This window comes from Myiozetetes cayanensis, unplaced genomic scaffold, assembly GCF_022539395.1.
Source record: "Myiozetetes cayanensis isolate MyiCay16 unplaced genomic scaffold, myiCay2020 scf2-11, whole genome shotgun sequence".
NCBI classification, from domain to species: Eukaryota; Metazoa; Chordata; class Aves; order Passeriformes; family Tyrannidae; genus Myiozetetes; species Myiozetetes cayanensis.
In genome coordinates this window covers 23,954,436-23,977,580 of record NW_026087411.1, presented here as the reverse complement: position 1 = coordinate 23,977,580, position 23,145 = coordinate 23,954,436, and the positions used below count along the sequence as shown (strand labels likewise).

The 23,145-nt window shown below is 38.5% G+C and overlaps 1 protein-coding gene across 7 annotated transcripts in view; it reads right to left on the bottom strand.

The window, feature by feature from the left end:
- Positions 1-1,237: 1,237 nt before the first annotated feature.
- The window catches only part of EML4 (EMAP like 4), a 149,823-nt gene continuing 127,915 nt past the window's right edge, over positions 1,238-23,145 (bottom strand). For all 7 annotated transcript variants that reach the window (XM_050314223.1, XM_050314221.1, XM_050314222.1 and 4 more), the window contains 9 exons: positions 22,121-22,246; positions 21,868-21,999; positions 21,474-21,541; positions 15,816-15,904; positions 14,542-14,639; positions 10,171-10,258; positions 8,817-8,915; positions 4,555-4,685; positions 1,238-4,070 (listed from right to left, as the gene is read on the bottom strand). In XM_050314223.1, the coding sequence (XP_050170180.1) occupies positions 3,606-4,070; positions 4,555-4,685; positions 8,817-8,915; positions 10,171-10,258; positions 14,542-14,639; positions 15,816-15,904; positions 21,474-21,541; positions 21,868-21,999; positions 22,121-22,246 (1,296 nt within the window). In that variant the 3' untranslated portion in view covers positions 1,238-3,605. The remainder of the gene's footprint in view (positions 4,071-4,554; positions 4,686-8,816; positions 8,916-10,170; positions 10,259-14,541; positions 14,640-15,815; positions 15,905-21,473; positions 21,542-21,867; positions 22,000-22,120; positions 22,247-23,145) is intronic.

Here is a 23,145-nt window from a genome sequence, read left to right as displayed (position 1 = left end):
GTGCTCATATCTTTAAAAGTGCCCTTAATATGTCAAACTCAGGATCACTTTGCATGATGTGCACCCCATATGGACATACACTCCAAGAATCCATAAGCATGGCATTTCATAACTTTCTGGTATTTTACTATGTAACTATACAAACATTTTAATACAGACTTTGAACTTAAGTTTTCAATTGTGTTAGATGGGAGGCTGTTATAATTTAACGCCTTCAGTGGAGCTTCCACCCTGAACTTTAGCTCCACGTAACAAATACCATCCCCGCAGCTTCATGAGCTGACAGCAGATGCTGCTGTCCCAGATGAGAGAGGTCACTTGGAAGCCCTATCCCACCTGCATCACAAACGAGGACTCACAGAAGACCAGCTTACCCATTCCTCAGAAAGGCCTTACTGAGAATCCCTGAAGAGGCAGCAAATACTTGATCTGGATTTGGAGAGGAAGAACCTAGAAAAGCACAGCACTGTACAGTTGCAGGTGTGCTGGGAACAGCACAGCGTGACCTTAGGACATCTACTTTCTGCTCATGTTGGAACAGCAGCATTCTCCTGACAATCTGGTGGAAAATGAGAGTCACTGAGGTTTCCAATGATGGTTTGTTTGCTTTTCCTTTATGTGAGAATAAACATGAGGTATTTATCTATCTTGCAGGTTTCTTTTCTCTCTACCCCACCCTGCCCTTTTGTGAAGGACAGAAACCAGATGCAAGAAATGCAAATGATCCAAAGCCTTTAAAACGACAGAATCTCTCACAAGGAATATATTCAGCATATTGTGACCTTCTGCATCTGGAGCTGGACAGAGACTATCAGTAATGTGGAAACCTTGCGGTATTTAATACATTATAGCTAAAATAAGCTTGTAGTCTTCTCCCAGAAGAAAGCTTCTGGGTACAACCCTGGAAGGTAGACTGCACTTTGCATCGGGACAAAAACCTATTCATAACACTCTGCCACTTATGAATTAGCTATAGAAAGATAAGGTTAGTGGGATATTAACGAAATATGGAAAAGGGAAAGGTTGTAAAACTTTTGAGAAGTAGAAAAGAGCAATGTTTAGGAGTGCTAGCACTGTTCATGATGCTGAACTAACTTATTTTTAGGCAGCTTGGGAGGTAATCAAGAAAGCACACGTTAAAAGGTTCTTCCAAAATCACAGACCCTGTAACTGCGATGGCAGCATCCACTTTATAACAGAAACAACCAGAACAGATACGGAGAGAGACACTGCAATATTTTATTTTGATTATTTTATTTTTTTTAATCTTCAAAGTTTTCTGCCTTGAGACAGGAATGCATGATAGATAGAAATGGCTCAAACATCTTCACATGAAACACTCTTAATCATAATTCATTCACAATTATTTTTCTAAAACATCTACAGTTACATAATCCCACCCATTTCCATCCATTATCACAGATTTAATTGTTAAACAGTAGTTGCCAGCAATTGAAAGCTGTAAGGCTTTTTGCATATTAGTAGAGTCTTCAGAACTACAAACACAAGAATATCACAACTATAACTCTCACTTTACATGGCAACCCCAGGTGACAGATGTTCCAAATAGAAATGTGTTGCTTAATGTGGAGTTCATAAAAGTGACAGAGAGCTCTCTGTGCCTCATTAGCTCTACAATCCTTTCTCCTTTACTAAGATTATTTTCTAAACCTACAGCATATTCCTCATTTGTAACCAAGAACTTTGATGAGCTGACCTTTATCTTCCACTGCTATTTGGCAAATTTGCAAGTCAGGCATACTAGAGCTCTCCAGTAAAACTCTATGTACAGAGCACAGTTTAAACAGATGGGTTGCTTGGAATCCATATCTCCCTCCATCTGAAGGGAACTACTTTGAGGTTCTCTGGAACTGTTGTAAACAAGAGGATATTTTTTTTATATATATATGTGTGTATATATATATTTATATATTTTATATATAAATGTTCTAAATGTCCTTTGGGAGTCCATTTGTTTTTTTCTTTCCAAATGATGACTAAATACCTGATCTGTAGCATTTCTCCTGAGAAGATACTAGTAAGGGAATGACAGTTTTGATGCACTTTGGAATGGCACAATCACGTAAACGCTTGCACAATTAAGACTTATGAACTCATCCAAAGTTTCTAAACATGATATTCTAACTAAGAACTAAAATACCAGCACAATGCAGCAAGTTAGAAAAGAAAATTCTATGTAATCAAAATATAAACAAGTACATAGGAAATGGATATCTGCCAGTAAATCTGTATCTTTTTTAAAGTAGGAAATGTATGCACTTAAGAAAAAAATGTAGCTATCTGACAAACTCATAAAAAAAAAAAAGTACTTTCCAAATGCATAACAAAATGCCAAAATATCCCGTAACTGGCCAGGTATAGCCACATGAGAGCTGCATGGCTTAGAGCAACCCAGGGAGGGGTGGGGTGGAAATAAAAAAATCACAAAAATAATAGATCAGCAAGTCTAGGGGGAAAAAAAAATCACATCATCATCACCTAAATTACTGTATGCTTATATCACAACTGCTAAGGGAGCCAGGGGAAAAAATAAAAAGTACAGACTGCAGTTAAATGATTCTTAGAGTTACCTCTAAAAACTCAGAAGAAAAAATTATCAACTTAATATACTAATCCTAAGCACCAATTTAATAATTTAAGTTAACTGTATTTATATTTCTCCTACTAGGGATGGAGCAAATTTTGCTTGAAGGCTTAAAGTTTAACTCTGGAGCCCATCTGATTTCTGTGTTCTTGTCATCCTTCCTCTGCTGCTCACATCAAAGTCACTGTAAAGATTCTCTCGTTTCCAACTCTCTAGGCAAGCAATTCTTTGAAAAGACAATTACATCCTATAGTTTAAATCAACTTTCAGGTCACGAAAAGTGAAACACACCGGTATTTGGTTAGTCTGCTATTAAATAGTCGGTGAAAATGGAACAGCTGATACCGTTCCTTGACAGGATTTGCCTTAGAACTAGCAGCACCCAGGGCAGACCAACTACAAACACATTCAGACTCCACAAAGAATTAGTAGTGTTAGAAAATTGCATATGTGTTAGATCAAGAAGGCATCGCCATACACGTGGCATTGTTACATCATTTTTCCTCTATTTTTCTCCTTAAGAAAAAACAAAGGAAAACAGCCCCACAAAGAGCTTTTTGGTTGTTTGTTTCATTCTGTTTGTCTTTGCACCTGGAAAAAGCAGAACAGTACTCCCCAGCTGGAACAGCTCAGCACTTCCCATAAACTCAGTTCTTTTAGAAAGCACTTTCACACAGTTATGGTGGTCTACTCCAGCTAATTCTCAGAGCTAACCTTTTTTCCAGTATGTATTTCATGCTACTTCCTGACAGCAATTTCAGAACTGAAATGGATCTACGATAATGTCCACTACTAACTGTGACCAGATCTTGACACAGACCATCAAGCCAGGCCCTTGGGATGGTTCCACACATTGAACTGAAGCTCAGACTAAAAATCTCACTGAAACTCAAAATCTGGAGTGGTCATGAATCTCAGCTAGTCTTCCCTATTTGAACCCTCACCCTGTAATGAAAGCACGCACACCAAGGGAAAATAACAACCGCCTGAGCTGGGAGCATTAAGACACTGGTGAGTTATCCTGCTGCTCTTCAGTGACTGTGGATTCGCTGTGCTCCTCACTCAGCTCGTTGGAGGGCTCCTCATAGCTCGGCTCAGCAGGATCCAGGCTGCTCCCCTCGCTTTGCTCCTCACTCTGCTCTTCGCTGGCCTCCGCAGACTGCTCCAAGTTGCTCTCCAAAGAAGCCGGAGAGCTGCCAGTTACACTTTCATTTTGGTTCATTTCATTAAAAGGTTGTGGGAGATGTGCAGGAGACTGCACAGCATTTTCACTGGCAGGGATGGGCACTTTGGTTGCACCAATATCTATGACAATGTCATTTTGTGGTAGAGTTACCTTCTCCACAAGTTTCCACTGAATAATACTCATGTCTTTCCCTCCAGTTGAAATCAAGTGACCATCGCTATGAGTGAAGCTGACATTTGTCACATGACTACTGTGAGCACTGTATTTGTGACTTGGAGCCTATTGAAAACAAGCACAAAGATAAATCACATGCTGACCAGAAAAGCACATGAAATTTAAAACTACTAGTATTTTTGCTTAGCCCTTTCAAGAGAGATCTAAATTCACAAAGAGTAAAGAATTGTATTTATATTAGGTTTTCTGTTGCAATACATCATCTCTTCTTAAGATCTTTAACTTGGGACAGATGTAGATCTCTATGCAAAAAGTAATGAACCTAACACTAAGGCCAGCAAATACAAAACATCAAGTACATAACCCATAATTTAAGGATAACTATTGCCACTTCACTTTTAGGTATATTGTTTTACATTTGTATTATTTTATACTTTCAATTTTCTATATAAATTTAATGGAGGTTCTTGGATATAAATCAGGTATTAGGCTGCCAGGTTCCAAAACAACCACGCTGGAAGCAGGTATCTGGCAGGGAAAGCTTCACACAATGCAAAGAAGCATATGGACTAGACTGGTTTAGACTTACCTTTGGCTTGGAACAGGGATACTGAAAGAGATGGACCTTACAAAAATCATCAGCAACTGCTATCACTTTTCGGTTATGGGATCTGACAAGGGCATTTATATCTGTTCCATCTGATCCTTCAGGCCAAACTCCTAGAAAAGAGTACAGCAGGTATTCAGTCACGGTCATAACCAAAAATAAAATCGATAAAGCTGTGAGAAAATATAAGTTTAACAAAAGGTAAGACAGAAATTCAAATGGAAAATGGAATGTGCATTGCATTAAATATCATAAATATTTTGCTACTCTAATGCCACTCCCCCACTCCGTTCTCTTAACTCCTCAGTCTCAGTCAGGATAACATCTCAGGCTTAACATACACTTCCTGTTCAAAACCTCAGTCTTGTTTAAAGTTTATCTTAAGTTTGCTGCTAAAACTGGTAACTCAGTACTTTCATTCATGCACAGACATTTTAAAAGCAACAGCGATGCTGAAGCATGGGACAAATCCAGGTACTGTACATTATGGTTTTGTTGGTTTCTTCTATGTTTCAATTGGTTTGGCTCCTTTTATGTTAAATCTTAGTATTTGTGTGGTTCAAAGGAGACAACTGATTGATGATACTCTGCACAGAAACCCAGCCTGCAAGGGTTTCATGGATATGAGTGCTGTCAAGTGCTTAAGTACAATTCAATATGCTTTTAAGTAAAAAGAACGACACAGATATGTCTAGACAAAAGAATAACAACATTTCCTGGATGAAAAGCACTGAGCAAAATGGGGATGGGGCAGGCTCTAGTTTTAACAAAAACTGAAGACCTTAGAGATTCCCATAACAAAACAGACGATTCACATCTGCAAGGAAAGCTGAACAAAAGGTAAGCAAGGGGTTATAAGATACCAAAGTACCATATTTTTAAGCTCAGGCTTGGGTTTCTAATTAGGTTCAGGAGTTAGAAGGAATTTTCCCCTCCTCAAATTTCACGCCCACTCCAAAAAACTGTGTGTCTGATTGACTGAGAGGTATACTGATTATCAGATATGAAAATATCTTCTTCCTCCATTACAGTCACTGACTTCAGTAAAATAAAAAACATGTGGTGTCTACTGTTTTATACAGCACAAAAAGCCAAACCATAACTTCCTTATCTTTTTCAAACTCCCACACTATATATTCTTGCTTTTATCCAAAAAGGCAAACAGTGTTTAACTTTAAAGTTGTTTTTTTCCATTCTTCAGTGGGTGGCGTAAGAACTTAATTTTCTCAGAAGAACACAAAGTCAGCTTGTTAAACTTGTTACAATGCCAATAAGATACACTGTAGGTAATTTACTAAATAACAACATGAAGCGCTAAGGAAAGTATTCAGAAACATTTTAGTGTTCTCACACCAATGAAATAAAACTGGAAAATATATATTTTTTAAAATTTTCAAGTAGCTCCACATGAGCTACTTGAATGAATGAATGAATTTTAGCTTTTCTCTTGGTTTTTATATATAAAATACTGTCAAACAGGTGGAAGTAATAAATGAACTTTGGCTTCCCAAAGTTTCAGCTACCACCTTAGGCAGACTGAGACAAACAGCTGTGCTACTGCCTCTTCTTTTCAATTTGTTGTTCTTTTTAATTTAAGATTAAAATTACAAATATTCAAGATTGCATCTCCTATTAAACATCTTTTGTGTTTGCAAAGTCCTTTAGGATCTCTAAATATAAGGCCATCTTTTTTCCTAAGACAGTAGGATTTGCTTTCAATGCATCAGGCAAACGGAAAAAACCAAGACATTAATATAACTGAGTTTTTAGTTCTCAATATAACTGTAAAAATAACAACCCCCCCCAGATATTATTATGAAGCACGACAACAGCACTTCAGTTTCAGTAAATCCTGCTAAACAGCAGTAAGCCTCTCAAAAGAATCTGCTCAGAAAAAAGTGTGGGAAATGTGCAGTAACCCAGAGAATGATTTCTACTGCTGAGCCAATAGTAACATCAACTGCCAAAAAGAGCAATGCTATTTCTCATCCAAAGCATGCATTTCCATCCTTTTTCTTCTGCTGACAATAGTGCAATGCTTGAGCCTACGGTACACTATCCACAGATCTAAACTGTAAAACACATAAACCCAAATCCCATAAACTTAACCCTCTCTCCTGAGCGTCAGTGAGCAGTCTCTGGCTTGCTTGGATCCCTGAGCCCACTGACCCTCAGGTCAAAGCCAGACTAGCAAATATCTGCAAGGTTGGCTTAGCTGCACTGTCTGATTCAATGGGAAAATACTTGCCTTTGTCTGAGACCAAGCCGTAATTTTAAGATTCTGTAAAGGGTGTCAGACTAGTAGACAGTATAAAATTAGGGCATGATGTATCTTGGCTAGGAAGTTTAAATATATTCTGTTCTGCCCCAGAATACCATCATATTATCTGCTTTATCTACTTCATTCCCAGGTCCTCTGGCACACTGAAGCCTTCGAGAGAAGTTGAGACTACTTAAACTTATCCAGAGTGGCAAAGTTTGTATTAAACCAAAAGGGCATGCAGACAAGATCAAACGACTTCTCCACTTTTCAAAAACTAAAAGTAAAATGGTCTCTCAAATCAGTGATTATGGGAGCTGCTCATCTCCAGCCTGGCCCCAGTCACTTGTAGCTTCTATCTAACAGCTGTTAGAGACAAAGTGAATGGTCCAGATGTGAAACCAAACTCTTCCTGCACTCCCACATCTCACCTCCTTAGGTCAGGAGTAAGGGACACTTCTGGGAAAGCCCTGGGATTCAGAGAGCTGCTCTCCTTATTCTGTCTGCTCTACCACCAAATGTAATGGTAAAAGTTCAGTAGCGACAGAGCCTGCTACCTCCATGTTTCTGGTAGATTTAGGTACTTTGCATAGAATGTAAAATGCTTCAGCTCCAAGTCTATTCCAGAAGGAATATGCAGTCCTTAAAAAGTGTTCTCCTTGCTCCTGGAGAAAGACATTATATTAGCATGACAGTTTTGGTTTTCACTTTCTGTAGCATCTCCCGAATCTTCTAATACTCCATTTTAAAAAAGGCTTTTGTGTTGCACTATTATTTCAGTCACAGTAGCAAAGACAGTGAGGAAATGACTGCTGTGGTCCAATTCCTCGTTAGCCTAAGCCTACATGCACAGAGCATCAGGAGGATACAGCCATCCACTTCCAACTTCACCCAGACAGACTGAATAAAAACAAACACGTACACAACCTGGTTCACAGTTCTCAGGATTATGGAAACCAATATTTTCATCAAACTAGCACTAAGCAACAGTATTCAGCACCAGAAAGAGTATGCTCCTGTTTATTTCTGATACCTACCTCAAGCTCCAAAGAACTCAGAAATATTTATGCAGTCTATCAACTCATCATCTTCCTTCTCTGATCCCTTTATTTTCCCTATTCTGTCTCAGATCTTTGTACCCAAGAAGGAAATCATGTCTAGTTATTAAGCACCAAATGCCCTCCACCCAACCAATATGCCACACAAGAGTGTCAGTGTTAGGCCACACATCAACTTTAATCCTTTAAGGCTACTTGCCCATCAAGGACATGACAGCCCTTAAATATGCATGACAGGTGTCAGAAGCTACAGAAAGAACTCAGACTCACTTGATTTCCTTCTATCCTGCATATAAACTGATATTCAAAGCTGAAACCCACCACAGAGAGGCTCCTTATTTATGGCCAACAGAGCTGTCATAAGCAAAAGCAGTTTGAATTGTACTATTAAAAGCAGATCTGTCAGCTGTGTAAAGTGGTTTTGTACATTTTAAAAATAAACTACTAGGTAAAGAATCTGTTTAATCTGTAAAGCATTTTTACTCTTTATAAACAGGGTCTATTACTCACCTTTGACTACAGGTATCAAAGTGCTGTCATGATTTTAAGTTATGAACTATAACCTACACTCACACCTTCTTGTTCCTATCCAAAAATAAGGTAAGCAAAGGAGAATGCACATGTGCTTATATGAGCACCTTAAAAGTATAAGCTTTTTGCTTCGGTGCCTCCAAAACTGGTAGCCTAAAATGACAGCAGAAAAGTCAAATCTCAAACTTCAAGAACTAAACAGAAACCAATTGCACGCTGTCTGTAGAACATCCGGTGCTCTTTATTTCAGACAAATATTGTGGTCGGTCTCTTTGGTCTGTGATCTCAGCACCATCCTTAATAATCATTAACAGCGTACCTCTAATGACAAACGGAAGCAAACAAAAACACAAGCACAGCATGAATAGCTTAAAAGTAAGTTAAACAGTGCTTACCAAACACCTGGAAACCTAGCACACAAGTATATGTTGTCCAATCTATATCCTTACAGTCAGAACGATTCCTGATTAGCTTACAGCCACTTGGAATGTCCCCTGTAAAAAAAAGTGAGTGATGAATTATGCAATGTAAAACTATATTTATATATGTGCTCTCTGAAGATGCTAATACAGTAAATAAATGTGTCTTAAAACCAATTTGGAATTACACTGTAGAGGCAAAGACAGACCAGTACCTTTATCAAATTCCAGATACTTGAAGCTTTACTTGGTTTTTATGGGTCATATTTACTTCTCATTTCCCTCTTCTGATAGCATAACCTCCCTGCAGCTTGAGTACCCTGCTACCAACTCGATAAAATGCTTTAATAGAAGTCTGTAATATAATAATTTCTTCCTCCTACCAGCTCCACTGATGTGCTAAAATTCAATCAATCATTCAGGAAGTTCTGCTTTTACAACAGTGAGCAACTACTGCCAGAAAAACCTTAGACTGCTTTTCAGCTTTTAACTAGGAAAAGAAAGATTGTCCATCTTGTAATACATTAGGCCACTACTAATGGGTCACAGCTCTTTTCTTCCCTGTACATGAAATTAAAGCACCAAAAATGCCCTTTTGATAGATTGCACTATCTAGATTTGAAACTTAAGTGTGACAGGCAGAAAAAGCATGTTAAGGTTACGGATATTTAAATTGCTGGCTATTCTTGTCTGTACAGGGAAAAAGCAGCAGTCCTCTTGGACCTAGTTAAAAGTTGTACGAAGACAAGAATACAAAAAAACAATTTAAAAACAGAATGCTATGTACTACTCAAGTTGCACTTCTGACATAGCCATTATATATTAAATTCATATTTTCACATACTGAAAAAAAGACAAACCCAGAACCATTATTTCCACTAACTCATTAAAGTAGCATTATTACTTTGCTTTGTTTTCAACACCACTGGCCACGATAAAGTTTGAAACCAGAAACCCCGGAACAGAACTGTGGCACAGACCTACTAATTTTATTCCCCCAAAATAACTGGCATTGTTGATATTAATTAGACAACTGTGTATATTATTTTCAATCTACAGAACTTTGGCCAACATCAAAATGTAGTGCCACTTGTTCTGTAAATTCTAAGCCATTAAACTGATTTATGACCTTGTAAAGAAGTAAGCTATATTTGGCATTGCCATTAGGTAATACACAGCTCTGAATAACATCAAGATATCAGGTTACACAAGTTCAAGTTGGTCCCTTTGTCAGCAAGCATTTTGTACAGCCCTGATCAAACATACTTTTTTAAATATTCTGACAGTTAATACATATTTCTGTTTCCAGTCTATTTAATTTCATACTTACAGTATAGTATTTCATAGTCTCCTGAGTTTGACATTATATACTTGTTGTCTGGGGACCAGTCAAGGTGTGTAATATAGCTGGAATGTCCCTGGAGAAGAACACAGTAACACCAGTGTGAAACACCTACTTTAGTGGAAAGTGAAGCAGAAGCTGCACCCATAGATGGGACAGCTAACAGCAAAAAAAAAATCACCTCTCACCCACCCCAGGTCTGCTGCAATTCACTTGTGTTCTTTTAAAGGCTCCTTCCTTACTCACAGTGCCACACTCACTAACAGCTAAATGAATGCAGGCTGGGCATCATGCCTCTTCCACTCTTCCCTTGTAAATTGTGTCCCTTTTGGACCCCAGAATGATTTACTCCAACATCCATGATGCTAAAATATGGATGAACTCGAATTTATACGTGAATTAGGAACATACATGTTGCTACTAATTTAGAAAAGCAAGTAACTTGCATGGGATCATTTTTAGATCCCAACAAAAAAGTGACAGAACTCTTATTTCTCTGTCTTAGATAGAGAAATCTATTTCTCTATCCAAGTTTAAAATAATTTCCATTAAATGCACACACATGCAAATCACCTTTGCTTACCCAAAAAGCCCAGGATACCTCAGTTAACAACCACAATGTAAAAGTACAAGATCGTGGCCTGGTGTTACAAGAATACTCTTCCAAACTTTTTGAAAGTTTCTGCTGTGCTTCTTACACTGTACACGTGTTTAGTACCAGTTCTGAAAGGTGTCTTCTCTATAGGCACGGGGTCATCTATATTAAGAATCAAACCCCTCTGGTCTAGTTGCTTAGTTATCACCATCAACAGCACACTGAGGGCTAAACACATGTCTGGAGTTTTGAGGGAGAAGATAAATGCAGCTGGTCAGAATATTTTTCCTGTGCACAAACTTTTTTGATGGTAGTAATAATAAAAATAACAACAACAACAACAATAATAATAATAAAGCTATGAAAGGCTCCAGAAAAGCCAAAAATTTGCATAAGGTAGGAATAATTTATTTCTCTGTAGAGGAAAGGGTAGGAAATTAATAAAAGTAACATCCACGTCACTCTTTTCTTCCTCCACCCTTCCATTTCTTCTCACTGATCCTCTTCCCCTTGTAAGTCCATCTATTTTCTCCCCTTCCTAGTCATTCCGCTAGGCAACAAAACAGCATTTTCTTGACTGATTCAAGTCAATTTATCTCCCCCTCTCAGTGGGCATTAGGAAGGTGGTGTCCCTCAGCTTCCCCCGAGGCCCCATGGCCCAGCCTGCACTGGCCACACCAGGGCCATGCAGAAGCACTGCACGGGCTGCCACGTCACCCACCACGCCAACTGCTTCCACACAGACACTGATTGCTTCCAGAATTACATGTAGAAATACACCCATGTCTTGTCTCCCTGTTCCCAGGTCCTCTGTGAGAGACTGCAAAAACATTTAGGAGAAAAGCTAGCCTTTATGATTTATTTACTTATGAACTAGTCTCTCCCTCAAGCAAAGGAACTGTGTATTGACATAACTGCTTTGCAGTCATGGGTGAGATATACGATACTGACATGCAAACTTGGTATTAAACAAAAAAAAAAAAAGTGCACAATTGGCTAGGATTTTTTCTCCCCCCTCCCCTTATTTTCCAAGTCTTCGAATTTGCAATCGAATTCCAACATAGAAAAGAATTGGTCAGTCATTTACTAAATCCTGCCAGACATTTGGCAGCTGTTAAAATTCCTGGGGGCTGCAGGGGAAGCAACAAAGCAATTGGCCAGGGGGCTCCAGGCTGCAAAATCCCTTCAGGCGATCACCAAATGATGAACTGGAACATAACATTGTTATCATATTTTCAATAGGAGGATCCTGTTTTCTATTAAAATCTTTCTTTGGTAGCTGCCCACTGATAAGGTAACATTTTAGTCTCTCCTTTTCTGTACCTTTATATACAATGAATGATTCACTGGCTAATAGAACTACCTGCCTAAATGGAAACCCTCTCCTTCATTGGCAATGTCCATCTATTTCAGACTTGAGTGATGAAAGGTTCAAAATGCCCACAGCCTGTAGGAGAGGTACAGAAATCATTTCAGGCCAAGTCCAGTGCATTAAACACTTCGGTGTGGCTGCCTGTGTGGCTTTTACCCCACAGCCCTCTTGGTAAATGCACAGCATTTGCTCCTCTTTTGCTAAGTTATCTCTGATGTAAGGCAAACAGAGACAGCACCAGCCACCCCGGAACTGCTGACATGCTGGAAGTTCATACCCCAGCCCATACCTTCAAATTGCTGACTGCATAGCTGGAGCCCTCAAAAAACAGCTGCACTAGTCAAAACGGTTGTTTAGGCTCATCTGAAATTCTGATCCCAGCCAGCACTATCCCTCACTGTGGAAACAGGCTCACAGGTCACAGACTTGCCTCACTAGCAGCAGCAGAATGCCTGGTTGTGACTGAGAGGGGATTTAAATGTAACAGTGGGCATACAGCCCTCATGCACAAGCTAATGCCGCTTCCGCAGATAAAATCCTTCTGAAAGTATTCAAATAATGCACTCAAGTTGGAAGAAACAAGAAGTTGACTACCAGGAGTACTGAGTCATACTACTTGGAGGTCACCCGCAAGGCTACTGAATGACAGAATGCCAGAAGGATGCACTGCCAGGAGAGCACGCCGGGTCCCGAGCATGCCTGGGTGTCTCCCTGCTTAGCATCAAACTGGTACGGACCTGCCAGCATGCTGGCAGGAAGCGGAGGGCAGGTGCAGGGTGCATGAAATCGGATCAGTAGCCTCACAGCTACATGGTCACTGCCTTCTGCACAGGCTAGAAGGGTTGGGGAAGCTCAGCCCCGACAGAAACCAGCTTGCCAGTTTTGTCTTCCTACATGCAGTCACTCAGACTATAAAAACATGGGACAACAGAAATCTGCTTTGAAGCCTTAACACTTCTGCCTGAGTATAACAATGCTCAATTCTCCCACCCCAATTTTAAAAAACCCCTTCCTGCCAAGGCATAGGAACATACAGATGATGGTTTAAGTTACAATATGGTCTCTCTTGATACATAATACATACAATATACAGAAATAAATACTCATGCATCTTCAAAGAGCTCAGAGAGACCTTGAAGTACATGGTAAGCTAAATATTATGTATGTTAGGATTAGCCATTTCTGAGATATTTTATATTCTATGGTTAAAAAAATAAGTGATGAGGTGAAATATTGTACTGAGGTGCAGTCATCCATTGCCATCCTCACTAGCCCCACTGGGACCTTGGTCTAAGCTCCCTGTAGCTTGGTCCTTTCCCCACTGCCTGAGCTCCTGGGGAAGGCTACAGATCCAATTTCTCATCTCACAACCACTGTGCTATTGGTTAACCCCATCATCACCCTGCTCAGAGGCTGCATCATGCCTGGCTCACCCCACCCCACAATCCTGACATTGAGGAGTCCCCAGCACACCCACCAGCCTTCCCTCCCAGCTGCATTCCATGCCAGCGCTGAGCCCGCCCTGCCAGCCTGCACACTGCAGGAATGGGGCAAACCCCAAACTGTTGCTGATTGCCCTGACAGCTCTGTGCCCAACAAAGCAGCTGCACACAGGCTGCTCTGGACCCACATGCGCTAGCAGTACGTGTCACATTTCAAACTTGAACCTATTCTTATGATGTAATTTGCAAATCCCATTAAGTTTCACGTGTTCTTTACGTAAATATTTCCACTAACCTACAGAGAAAGCTGAACTTAAGGCCAGAATGTTAGATAACCAAACGCTTAAGGAAAAAATAGTGGGGATTTTTTAGCACTGGGACAACCTCATCTAAGTGTAATGACTAATATGAACTCCACTACTTGTGCTACACTTAGACCAATTTACCCTGGACCATTCAGGGAAATCAAATTTTGAACTTCAATTTCAAGTTTTGTAATAACAATTATAGCTGAAAATAGTGTACGTTTGCAACCTCCAAAAGTACATGTTCTAATGGAATTCCACCACCTAATAATATGTTGGTTCAAGGAGTACTTTACCAATAGGGAGAAAATACCCCCAAACAGATGTAATATTTTCCTTGAAAGAATTTCAGCATACAGGTGTAACGCATTTCTCCACCTTACTGCTAATTTCCTATTTCAGAGAAACAGGCAACAGTCTGATAAATTAGTCATATTTGATGCAAAAGTGATCACTGAACACCAAGAGTTGTGGTACCCATCAGACTGAAGTTTCAAATCAATCAAATGCTGAAAAAATTCCTGTCAAACATTTAACCAAAAGGGAAAAGCATCAGTCTGGAAAAGGTTTAATTGTTTAACCATCATAGTATATGTATAAAATCAAAATGCAAGAACTGATGATTATATGTGCTCCAAAACTTACATTGCATTTTCCATATCTGCTATACTTTCTTCCATTTTCAGATACTACGTAGAGGTAAATGAAGTTGTCATGGGATCCAACTGCAAGTAAGGTGCCATCTACAACACAGAATATTTGATAAAAATTAACAGAATGTTTGTTTTCTGAGTTTTAATTATTTCAGACTTATCGTTAAGACAACAGTCTCAGTTAACCTACTGCTTATGAATTGTATTGAAGGATTCATAACTGTTTACATTATGCTGTTTTTCAGTCAGTATCTGTTTACTTTTTGGGCATGGTTTCTGGGCAAGTTCATTCATTTCTGCTTTTTTTAGAGTCAGTGTCCAATGGCCAGGATATAAATCCTCAGATTGCACTGGATTTCTGAAAGCTGTTGACAGCAGGCAGATTTGAATTTTCTGCATCATAAAAATGCAGAACAGTGTTTACTCTATGGACACCTTAACTTTGGAGGTGTGGACTGCATATAAATCATCACTAAATAATGTCTAAAGATGTGGAACATTCAAACGTTTTAAGTAGTTTTCTAATCTACATTGCCACCATTTAAAAATGTACACGGACAAAAGCTGCCATGAATCATGATCAAACACCTCTAGTGTCAATGAACATCAGTGATTTAAAATAAATTGCTGTGCTTGGCACATGCAGCAGCAGCAGAGGAACGTTTTGCTCACTGACATTCCATGTTAGCCAAAAACAAACAAGAGAAAGATTTACAAGAGTGTTCTTCCATCCTGTTTTAACAGAGAGAGGAGTCAGCCTCTGATGATTTTTCATGTCACGCCTGAAGAGGAGACTCAATACTGGCTTTGACTCCACATAATCCCTTAGCAAATACTTGACAAGTAGCTCTGACTGTCAGACAGACATAAGCTCAGTTTTTTGCATTAATAAACCTGAAAAATAACTAAGAAATATATTAAGATATCACTGAAATATTAAGCTTTTTATGGACTTTGCTGTTAACCTGTCAACTATTTAGCTGAGAACTTTTATTTTTTCTTGGAGCAAAGCTAACACTTATTATGACACCACAGTGTAACATGAAGGAAAGGCTGAGAAAGGCCATGGTAACTTTTGTAGTTACAAAACTCCAAGATTTAGCACACGCAAACAAATCTAAGCAAAATACACAGTTATATATTAAGTATTGGAAACCATCTTTTCAAAGCTGTGCCTTTTCTAGTGGCTGGGGACTAGTTTAACATCATTTAACAGAACATATATGTGATTTATCAGAATTATTCTCCATGTACAAGTCTGCCTACCTACTGAGTAGCGCATCACTGAAAGCTGTTCGTTGCCATCAGTGTGTATCGAAACCAGATCCCTCGTTTCTGCATCTAAAACAAACCACCTAGAGAGAGAAGAATTCCAATGAGTATCACTTCCACTAAACAAAAAAGCAAGCAAAAGAGCAATAATCACTGCCTGCCTTCATCTTCTCAAGCTATCCCCTCAAGGGTAGCATAGTGAACATCTGTTTTTAATGGAACACTTTTCTGGTTCACAAAGCCATACAAAGTTTCAGTGAAGAATATATAAAAGATTCTAAATACAGTTCAGTTTTTTCCCTCTCCCCTGACCACTGCAGCAATCACCAAAATTTCTACTGGATGATAAACATGTCAAACAGACGACATGACTGAATCTTATCATCATGAAGACTTAAGGCTAGAGCTGAATTTTATTCTACTTCTTCCCTATTTTGAAGAGCAACTTTGACACAAAAACTGATCTTTCAATTTCTATGAAGCAAAGTTAAAAAAAAAAAAAAGAAGTGAAAGTGGGAAACATTTTCAAACTCATTTTAAACACAAAATATATTCTAATTTGATACTTTCCTCTCAGTCCTTTCCATTTCTATGAATAAGTTTAGCAACATAAGAAGGAATTCACTAAAATTTGATGGTTCATAACCTAGCATTTTATTTTTCAATTTCTTACTTGGTTGAATGACCTATAACTATGGTAATTAATTGCATTTTTTATTAATTAGCAGTAACTTTTAACCTGCAGTATTATTTATGAGGCACATGCAAAAAGCCCAGGGATGCTTACAAAAACTCACTGGCACATACACTGAAATGGCCACTGACAGCAAGATGTGCAAGATCAGCAGAGCCTGAGCATTTTGCAATGGTTCTGATCCCCACCTAACACCTAAATAGAGCGAACATTAGCAACAGAGAGACAATGACAATTTAATAAAAATATAGATTCATACACGCAGATCATGAAAACAGAAGGTGCCAATATGGCTAAATCCCCTGAAGCTGTACTGAGAATTTAATGTCTTTGCTCCCAATTTTTGATTTCACAGCCAGGTTTCTATCCATAATGGTAAATGGTGAGTTTATACACTGTGGAAAAGAATAAGGCAATTCCACCCTCTGTATCATAGTTAGAGAACCACACAAAAGAAATTAAACAACATACACATAAAGAAACCCCAACCCCATATGCCATGGACTGCTGCATAATCTGCGTGCAAGAGATGGAACCAGTGGAATACAGCTAATGTGTTTGCACTGGAGAGCAGTAGAAAACATGCTGAGAGTCTCTCTGATGTAATCCTGTAGGATTCTGACATCCAATCTACACTGAAATCTACTGAAGCTTTGCAGGTTCTCTGAACACATTAGGAGTTACAAGTTGCTATTCTGTTATTTAGTTCAAACTGTGTCACACTTTGGTCCTGACAAATGCTTCACTAAAACGTTACCTGGCTGATAACCCTGAGAGGGGTGTGAATATTAAAGAACAAACTAAAATGAATTTAAACAAAACAAGCACCCCCTCGAAACCAGCAAAAATCTATTTATCTAGCAGGATGACACAGCATGATGCCTGTTTGCTTCTCCTGAGAAGCGTAACTGGAGTGCCTGTATGTAAAAACTGATGATCAGCACAGTAACAACCAAAAGCAGTCTTCTTCCACAAAGTGGATGGGTACCCCCCTTCCCACACCCTCCCAGAGGTGATCATGTTGCACAGTAGTTTTGCCAGGGAGCTGAGGGAAGGGCTCAGCCAGCTTTGTCCCAAAATACACAACCAGGGTAGAGCAGGGAGGCTGCTGCAGCAGGGACATGCCTCTTGATGCTGGCCCTGAGACTGGCTGTTTAAGTTTGTTCTTTGAGGCTGTCACCTGAATCAGTTAATACTCCAGATAACATTACATAAAATGGAAAATACCCAAAGCCTAAAATGCAGCCAGAAAAAAAATGCAAACCATTCCTATTTTACTTAAAGCACAGAGGTGGTATTGTGCAGTATCAACCACAATGCAAAACTTCTGCTGCTCTGAAGAGTGCACACTAAACTGCATTTGGGATGAGGAGAAAGCGTTTGCGACATCAGTACCTCTTCAAAAATTCTTTTGAATAGGAAATACTAGCAGCAACCTTAGCTATCCAAGGAAAGAGTCAGTGCATTGTGACAATTTTGATAGTAATTTAAGAAAGGAAACACTGGTCACATATAGTACAGTTGTTTCTTGATGCCTCCACAGCTGTAATCTATAATCAGAAATGTTCCCCTTAATCTTCCAAGCCTTCCCAATGCCGAGGCAAACACTGCAACTGCCAGCATGAAAGTCCATCTCCATGAAATGTGTCTCCAGTCCAGCAGCTACAGCAGTTCACTGGCATGCCTCACGTAGGCCCTTCTTGCTAACAGCTGGGGTCCACCTTGAGACTGTGTTTTGGGAGAAGATCTTCCTTCCCACGAGAAGGTATGCAACATGCAAACAGCAGCTGACCCAGAAAAACTCTTAAGGGCTGTGAAATGCAAAGCTTGGCTTCCAAGTGATCTTCTGATCCATAGATTGGATGAAATAAATGGATGAATGGTATTCCAGCACCCTAAGATAGTGTCTCTCTCACTTTTTCTGATTTTTATTGATTTTTCTCCCAATTGTTACTGTTTGAGAATTCACATGGAAAAGAAAAAAACGTGAGCAATTTTCATCCGTTTCTTGTCTTCCCATTCCTTTGCTTTAAAAAGAATACTAACAACCTATCTTAAAAAAACCCTACGCTATTAAGAAACTACTCTCTTTTGGAAAACAAATTCTACCCATGACAAACATGTATTACTGATAATCCAAATCTGTAAATATATAATTTTTCTGGTTAAATCACCAGGGAAACAGTATTCCTAAGTAGCTAATATATTTTTGCACTTACACCTGCAATTCCTATGTTTAGTTAGTTAGTTAGGTAATACTGAATGCTGAACTTGCCAGGCATTAATCAAAGCGCACAAACCAACCCATCTTACAAGGTTCCCTAGGATATTTAGGCTTCTTCACCTTAATACAACAACAGATGCTGAACTATATAAATCTCGGTAGCTCGATCGCCTGATTCACTTCCTTGTGGCTCTGGTTTATAACACCCTTGCCCTTCAGCTTTCAGTTTTCCTAATAATTATTAGCAGTTTTGTAGGACTCTTGTTAAGTCTTTTTTTCTGCAGTCCCTTTGAATACTCATACGCTTAGCACTCTAGATATTCTATGTGATTATTCACATGGCAGCACGGCAAAAGGATCTCCATAGTGCCTTGAAGAATCCACTTCTGTGGTAGGACTTCTACCAGGATAGCTGTTCCTTTTTTAGTTTTCCAGCTGTGCCTTTTCAGCAAACAGCAGGATCCACAAAAAGTATCAGTTCTCTCCAAACTAGGCTTACTTCCAAACTGCTGATGATTAGGCACACAGCAGGTATTTAAAGAAGTGGTAACAAAACCTGCAGTAGACCATTTGCAGACAGCCCAAAAAGGGAAATTATACCAAAACACTCATTATGGGAAGTGATACATGAAAAACACACCAAAAGCATGTTGCCTGGCCTAATAAAAAACAAAGCACTCTGCAAAAACAGACAAGAATGGGAAGAGAAGTAGGAAAATCCAGTTTTCTTTAGATGTTACAATTTTAACCACCAAACCCAACTTTCTTAGTGCTCCATTCCCTGCCTGTCTTACTGACCTCTGTACTGGAAGCTGAGCAGCACTAGAATGGCAACAGACACATCCAATGTTTGGGTTAATTGAGTTCTAAACACATTAGACTAATTTAATATTTGCTTTAAGATTTTTGGGCTATGAATCAAATTATTAAATTATTTCTTATGGGTTTGAAGTTATTTTCTCCTGTGTTAATTGAGATATATCAGGCTGCTCTGATTCCTTGGGAAATAGCTCCCTTGGACCAGATTATCTGGCACAGAAAGCACCACATGATCCTGCTGGTTAGGCAGTAATTTTAAAACTCTTTTGTTTATCTTGACTCACAACTCCACTTATTTCTCATCCACTTATACACTTACCAGGTATCATTTCAATTCAGTTTCATTTGTGTATCTCAAACCTATCATTGAGTCATGCAGTTTCGGAACACACTAAAATATAATGGTGAAAATATAACTGCTTAGTTCCAAGAAGAACGGTAAAAAATGCCAAAAAGCCCCAAGGCCATCATCATACACTTCTTGAAACTGGTTGCCTCAAGTAAATTAAAAATAAGTATTTCAACTGAAACATGCTGAACTTAAAAGGTAACATTAAATGCTCTGGGAGAGGGAAAAAAAGTCAATCAAAGCAAACAACAGACTGCTTTGGCCATGCAATGCCTCAATTGTGCTTGACATAAGTTCAAAAATGTCTAATAACTCTGAAGAAACATAAACTGACCTTCTTTCACCTTTTCCCTGTTTCAAGTACTATTAGGCCCGAATGTCCAGCTCTCTTTAATGAAGATAGAAACATTTATTCAATTTAATTTTTATAATTATAAGAAATAAATAATTGGAAAGGTTCTACACGGTAATCAAATATACAAGAGCTCAGCTTGGTTTTCCAGCCTGATGTTATACCAAATGAATTTAGTGTAGGCTACATCTTTACCTTGGAGAAGAAAACTCCCTAAAATTGTTTAATATTTCATTTTTCCTGGAAAGTTTAAGGGTGTTGCGCGTGCTCAGAAGTTTCTAAAAACCAATCTTCAAATGGTTTTTAGGCATGTGGTTAGGAATAAAAAAAAATTCTAGTGGGTGAATTAAACAAACTAAAAAAAAAAATCCCAATTTTCTTATATGCACCAGGCATTATTTTATCATCAAGTTATATCAACAACATTGATATGAGATACCTCATATCAATGAGGTGTAACTGAAAAACAGAATAAAATGCTAGTAGATTTAATATCTGCTCCTCTCACCATTTTAATGCTATGAATATCCTATTTTTCTTTTAATTGGTACATTGGTACTTTTTTTTTGGGAGATAATACCAAACCAGAGTTGGACTATGAAATAAACTTTTTTCACCACTGAAATACGCCTGAGTTAAAAAGATTCAGCTTGTATTTTTACAGATTTCAAATACACAACCATTTGCGTATTTCAGGAAGAACAGATACAGTTCAGTATCACTTCACTGCAGCAATGTGCCATTTTGAACTCTGTCTTACACAAAAGTCAAAATAGTATCCTGCTCACTTGCCTTTCCACCTCAATTTAAAATGCTGCGTGTTCGATCTGGGAAAGAGAAAATCTGTACTGTACCTGTCTTACAAACTAATGTAACATGCACATATTATTAAAATATATGGTACTTGGTAAAGCCAATAAGGAGTATTCATGGAAACCCCTGCAAAAAAAATAGCTAAAGAAAAAAAAATCAAGATCTGGGCTTTTGTGAAGCAGTTGTTAAAAACCAAAACAGCCTAACAACAATCAATTAATTCTTCTGTCTGCGTCTAACATATATATACGATGATCTGCCCCCTTCTTCCAAGCTTTTTAGGCTCCATAAACTCAAGCAATAGGGAATAAAAAGGAACTTAATTCCAATTATAAGAAGCATCATATTAAACCATCTCCTTTAAACTTTCAGTCATCAGAACTGAGTTGAAAGGCGTTTACCTGCCCGAGTGTGTTCCTATCGCGACCACCGCTCCACTGGGATGGAAATCAGCACAGTGCCCCGGTTCCTGAACAGAGAGCGACAGACACGATATTCACCCATCCACTTCCTGAGGGTCAAACACCTCTCTTTATACCAAAGCTATCCTAAAAATCTGAGGTGAACTGACATAGGAAAAACTAATCAGTTAGCAGCATGCTAATCCTCAGACAGCTTTTCTTTTAATGTATCAGTGACATGCACTACAAGACCACCTTGAAAGTAAAAAGCCTGAATTTCTGTGTAAAAAAATACTTCTGCTTGTATATTAGGACAGAACTAGCCAAAACAGGAAATGAACACTGCTTTTTCCTATTTTCCACCTTTATATTTAACATTAAGGAGTTGACATACATCTAGCAGCCTGGTCCATTCCAGTGTGTGGTCCACAGAGTTCCACATACAAACTTGCCTATCTTGGGCACATGTTAAAAATAAGTCTTTGAAAGGATGAGATGCCAGTCCCCAGAGTTCATCTGTATGTCCCTAGAAAGAAATCACATATGATTTAGCAATTAATAAAATAAAGATCCTTAAAACAACACACCAGCAGGGAAAATCTTTAAATTTTTGGGTTATAGTTCAAAAAAAAAACAGTTGTGCTCACCTGCACCTCCACTACGAAACCATCATTAAATGTTCCACGCAAAACAAAGTTTCGTGAAGTACCCACTAAAAACTGATCTGCTTTTCCTTCTGCTACTGCTCTAATTGTTCCATACTGGTCAGGAACCTAGGAAAAGAAACATCTGTAAAACCACATCACGCCTCTTGACAGGCACTCATTTTTGAAGGCCACAAATAGCACACAATGACAGCACCATAACTGGAGTTCCCCTGGTAAAAGGGAACAATCTAATCATGTATAACCTAGATCACAACTTGACCTGAAACCTACCTCATCTGTTTGTTCAGTACAGGCATATGAGACGATCAGGTTCCAAGACAATCGCAGTTATGTCATTTTAATAAGTCTCAGTAGAAAATAATTACAAACTAAATTACATGGCTTTAAAGGGTCAAATACACTAAACAAATGTACTCCACAACTTCACAACTCATCTTATAAGGAAAGGAATAATACACAGTTACTATTTACTTTCCAAAACACATTTTGAAAAACAAGAAAAATCTTGTAGCACACAGTAAATGCTTCCTGGTTTTCTTAATGTTTCCTGATTAGCCTTAAGTAAATGTTCATATGCCTTATGTCAGCAATGACTCTGAATTTTAATGACTTTGTTTATTGCAGGCTTGAATTCTAATATACTGTTTTATTTTACAGTGTGCAATTGTTTGGTTTTCTAAATGATTTATCTTAGAAGATACACTAATAATAGACACACAAGATAAAAAAAATCAATCTGTCAGGGTTCTGGTAAAATAAAAATTAGCTTTAAAGTAACATTATTAATAAAAAGAAAACAAAGAGACTGATATGAATAGAGTATGTTACTTAAGCCTAAGAATTGTATATGATAGTCAACGCTTACTTTTTCTCATCCATGTTTTCTAAATGTCAATATTAGATTCAAGGCAGTAACAAACTCTAGATCAAACTTATGGAAGTGTTAAGAAAAAAATGCTGCTATAAATGAACACTATGTAAGAGGAGTAACCATTGGCTGAAGA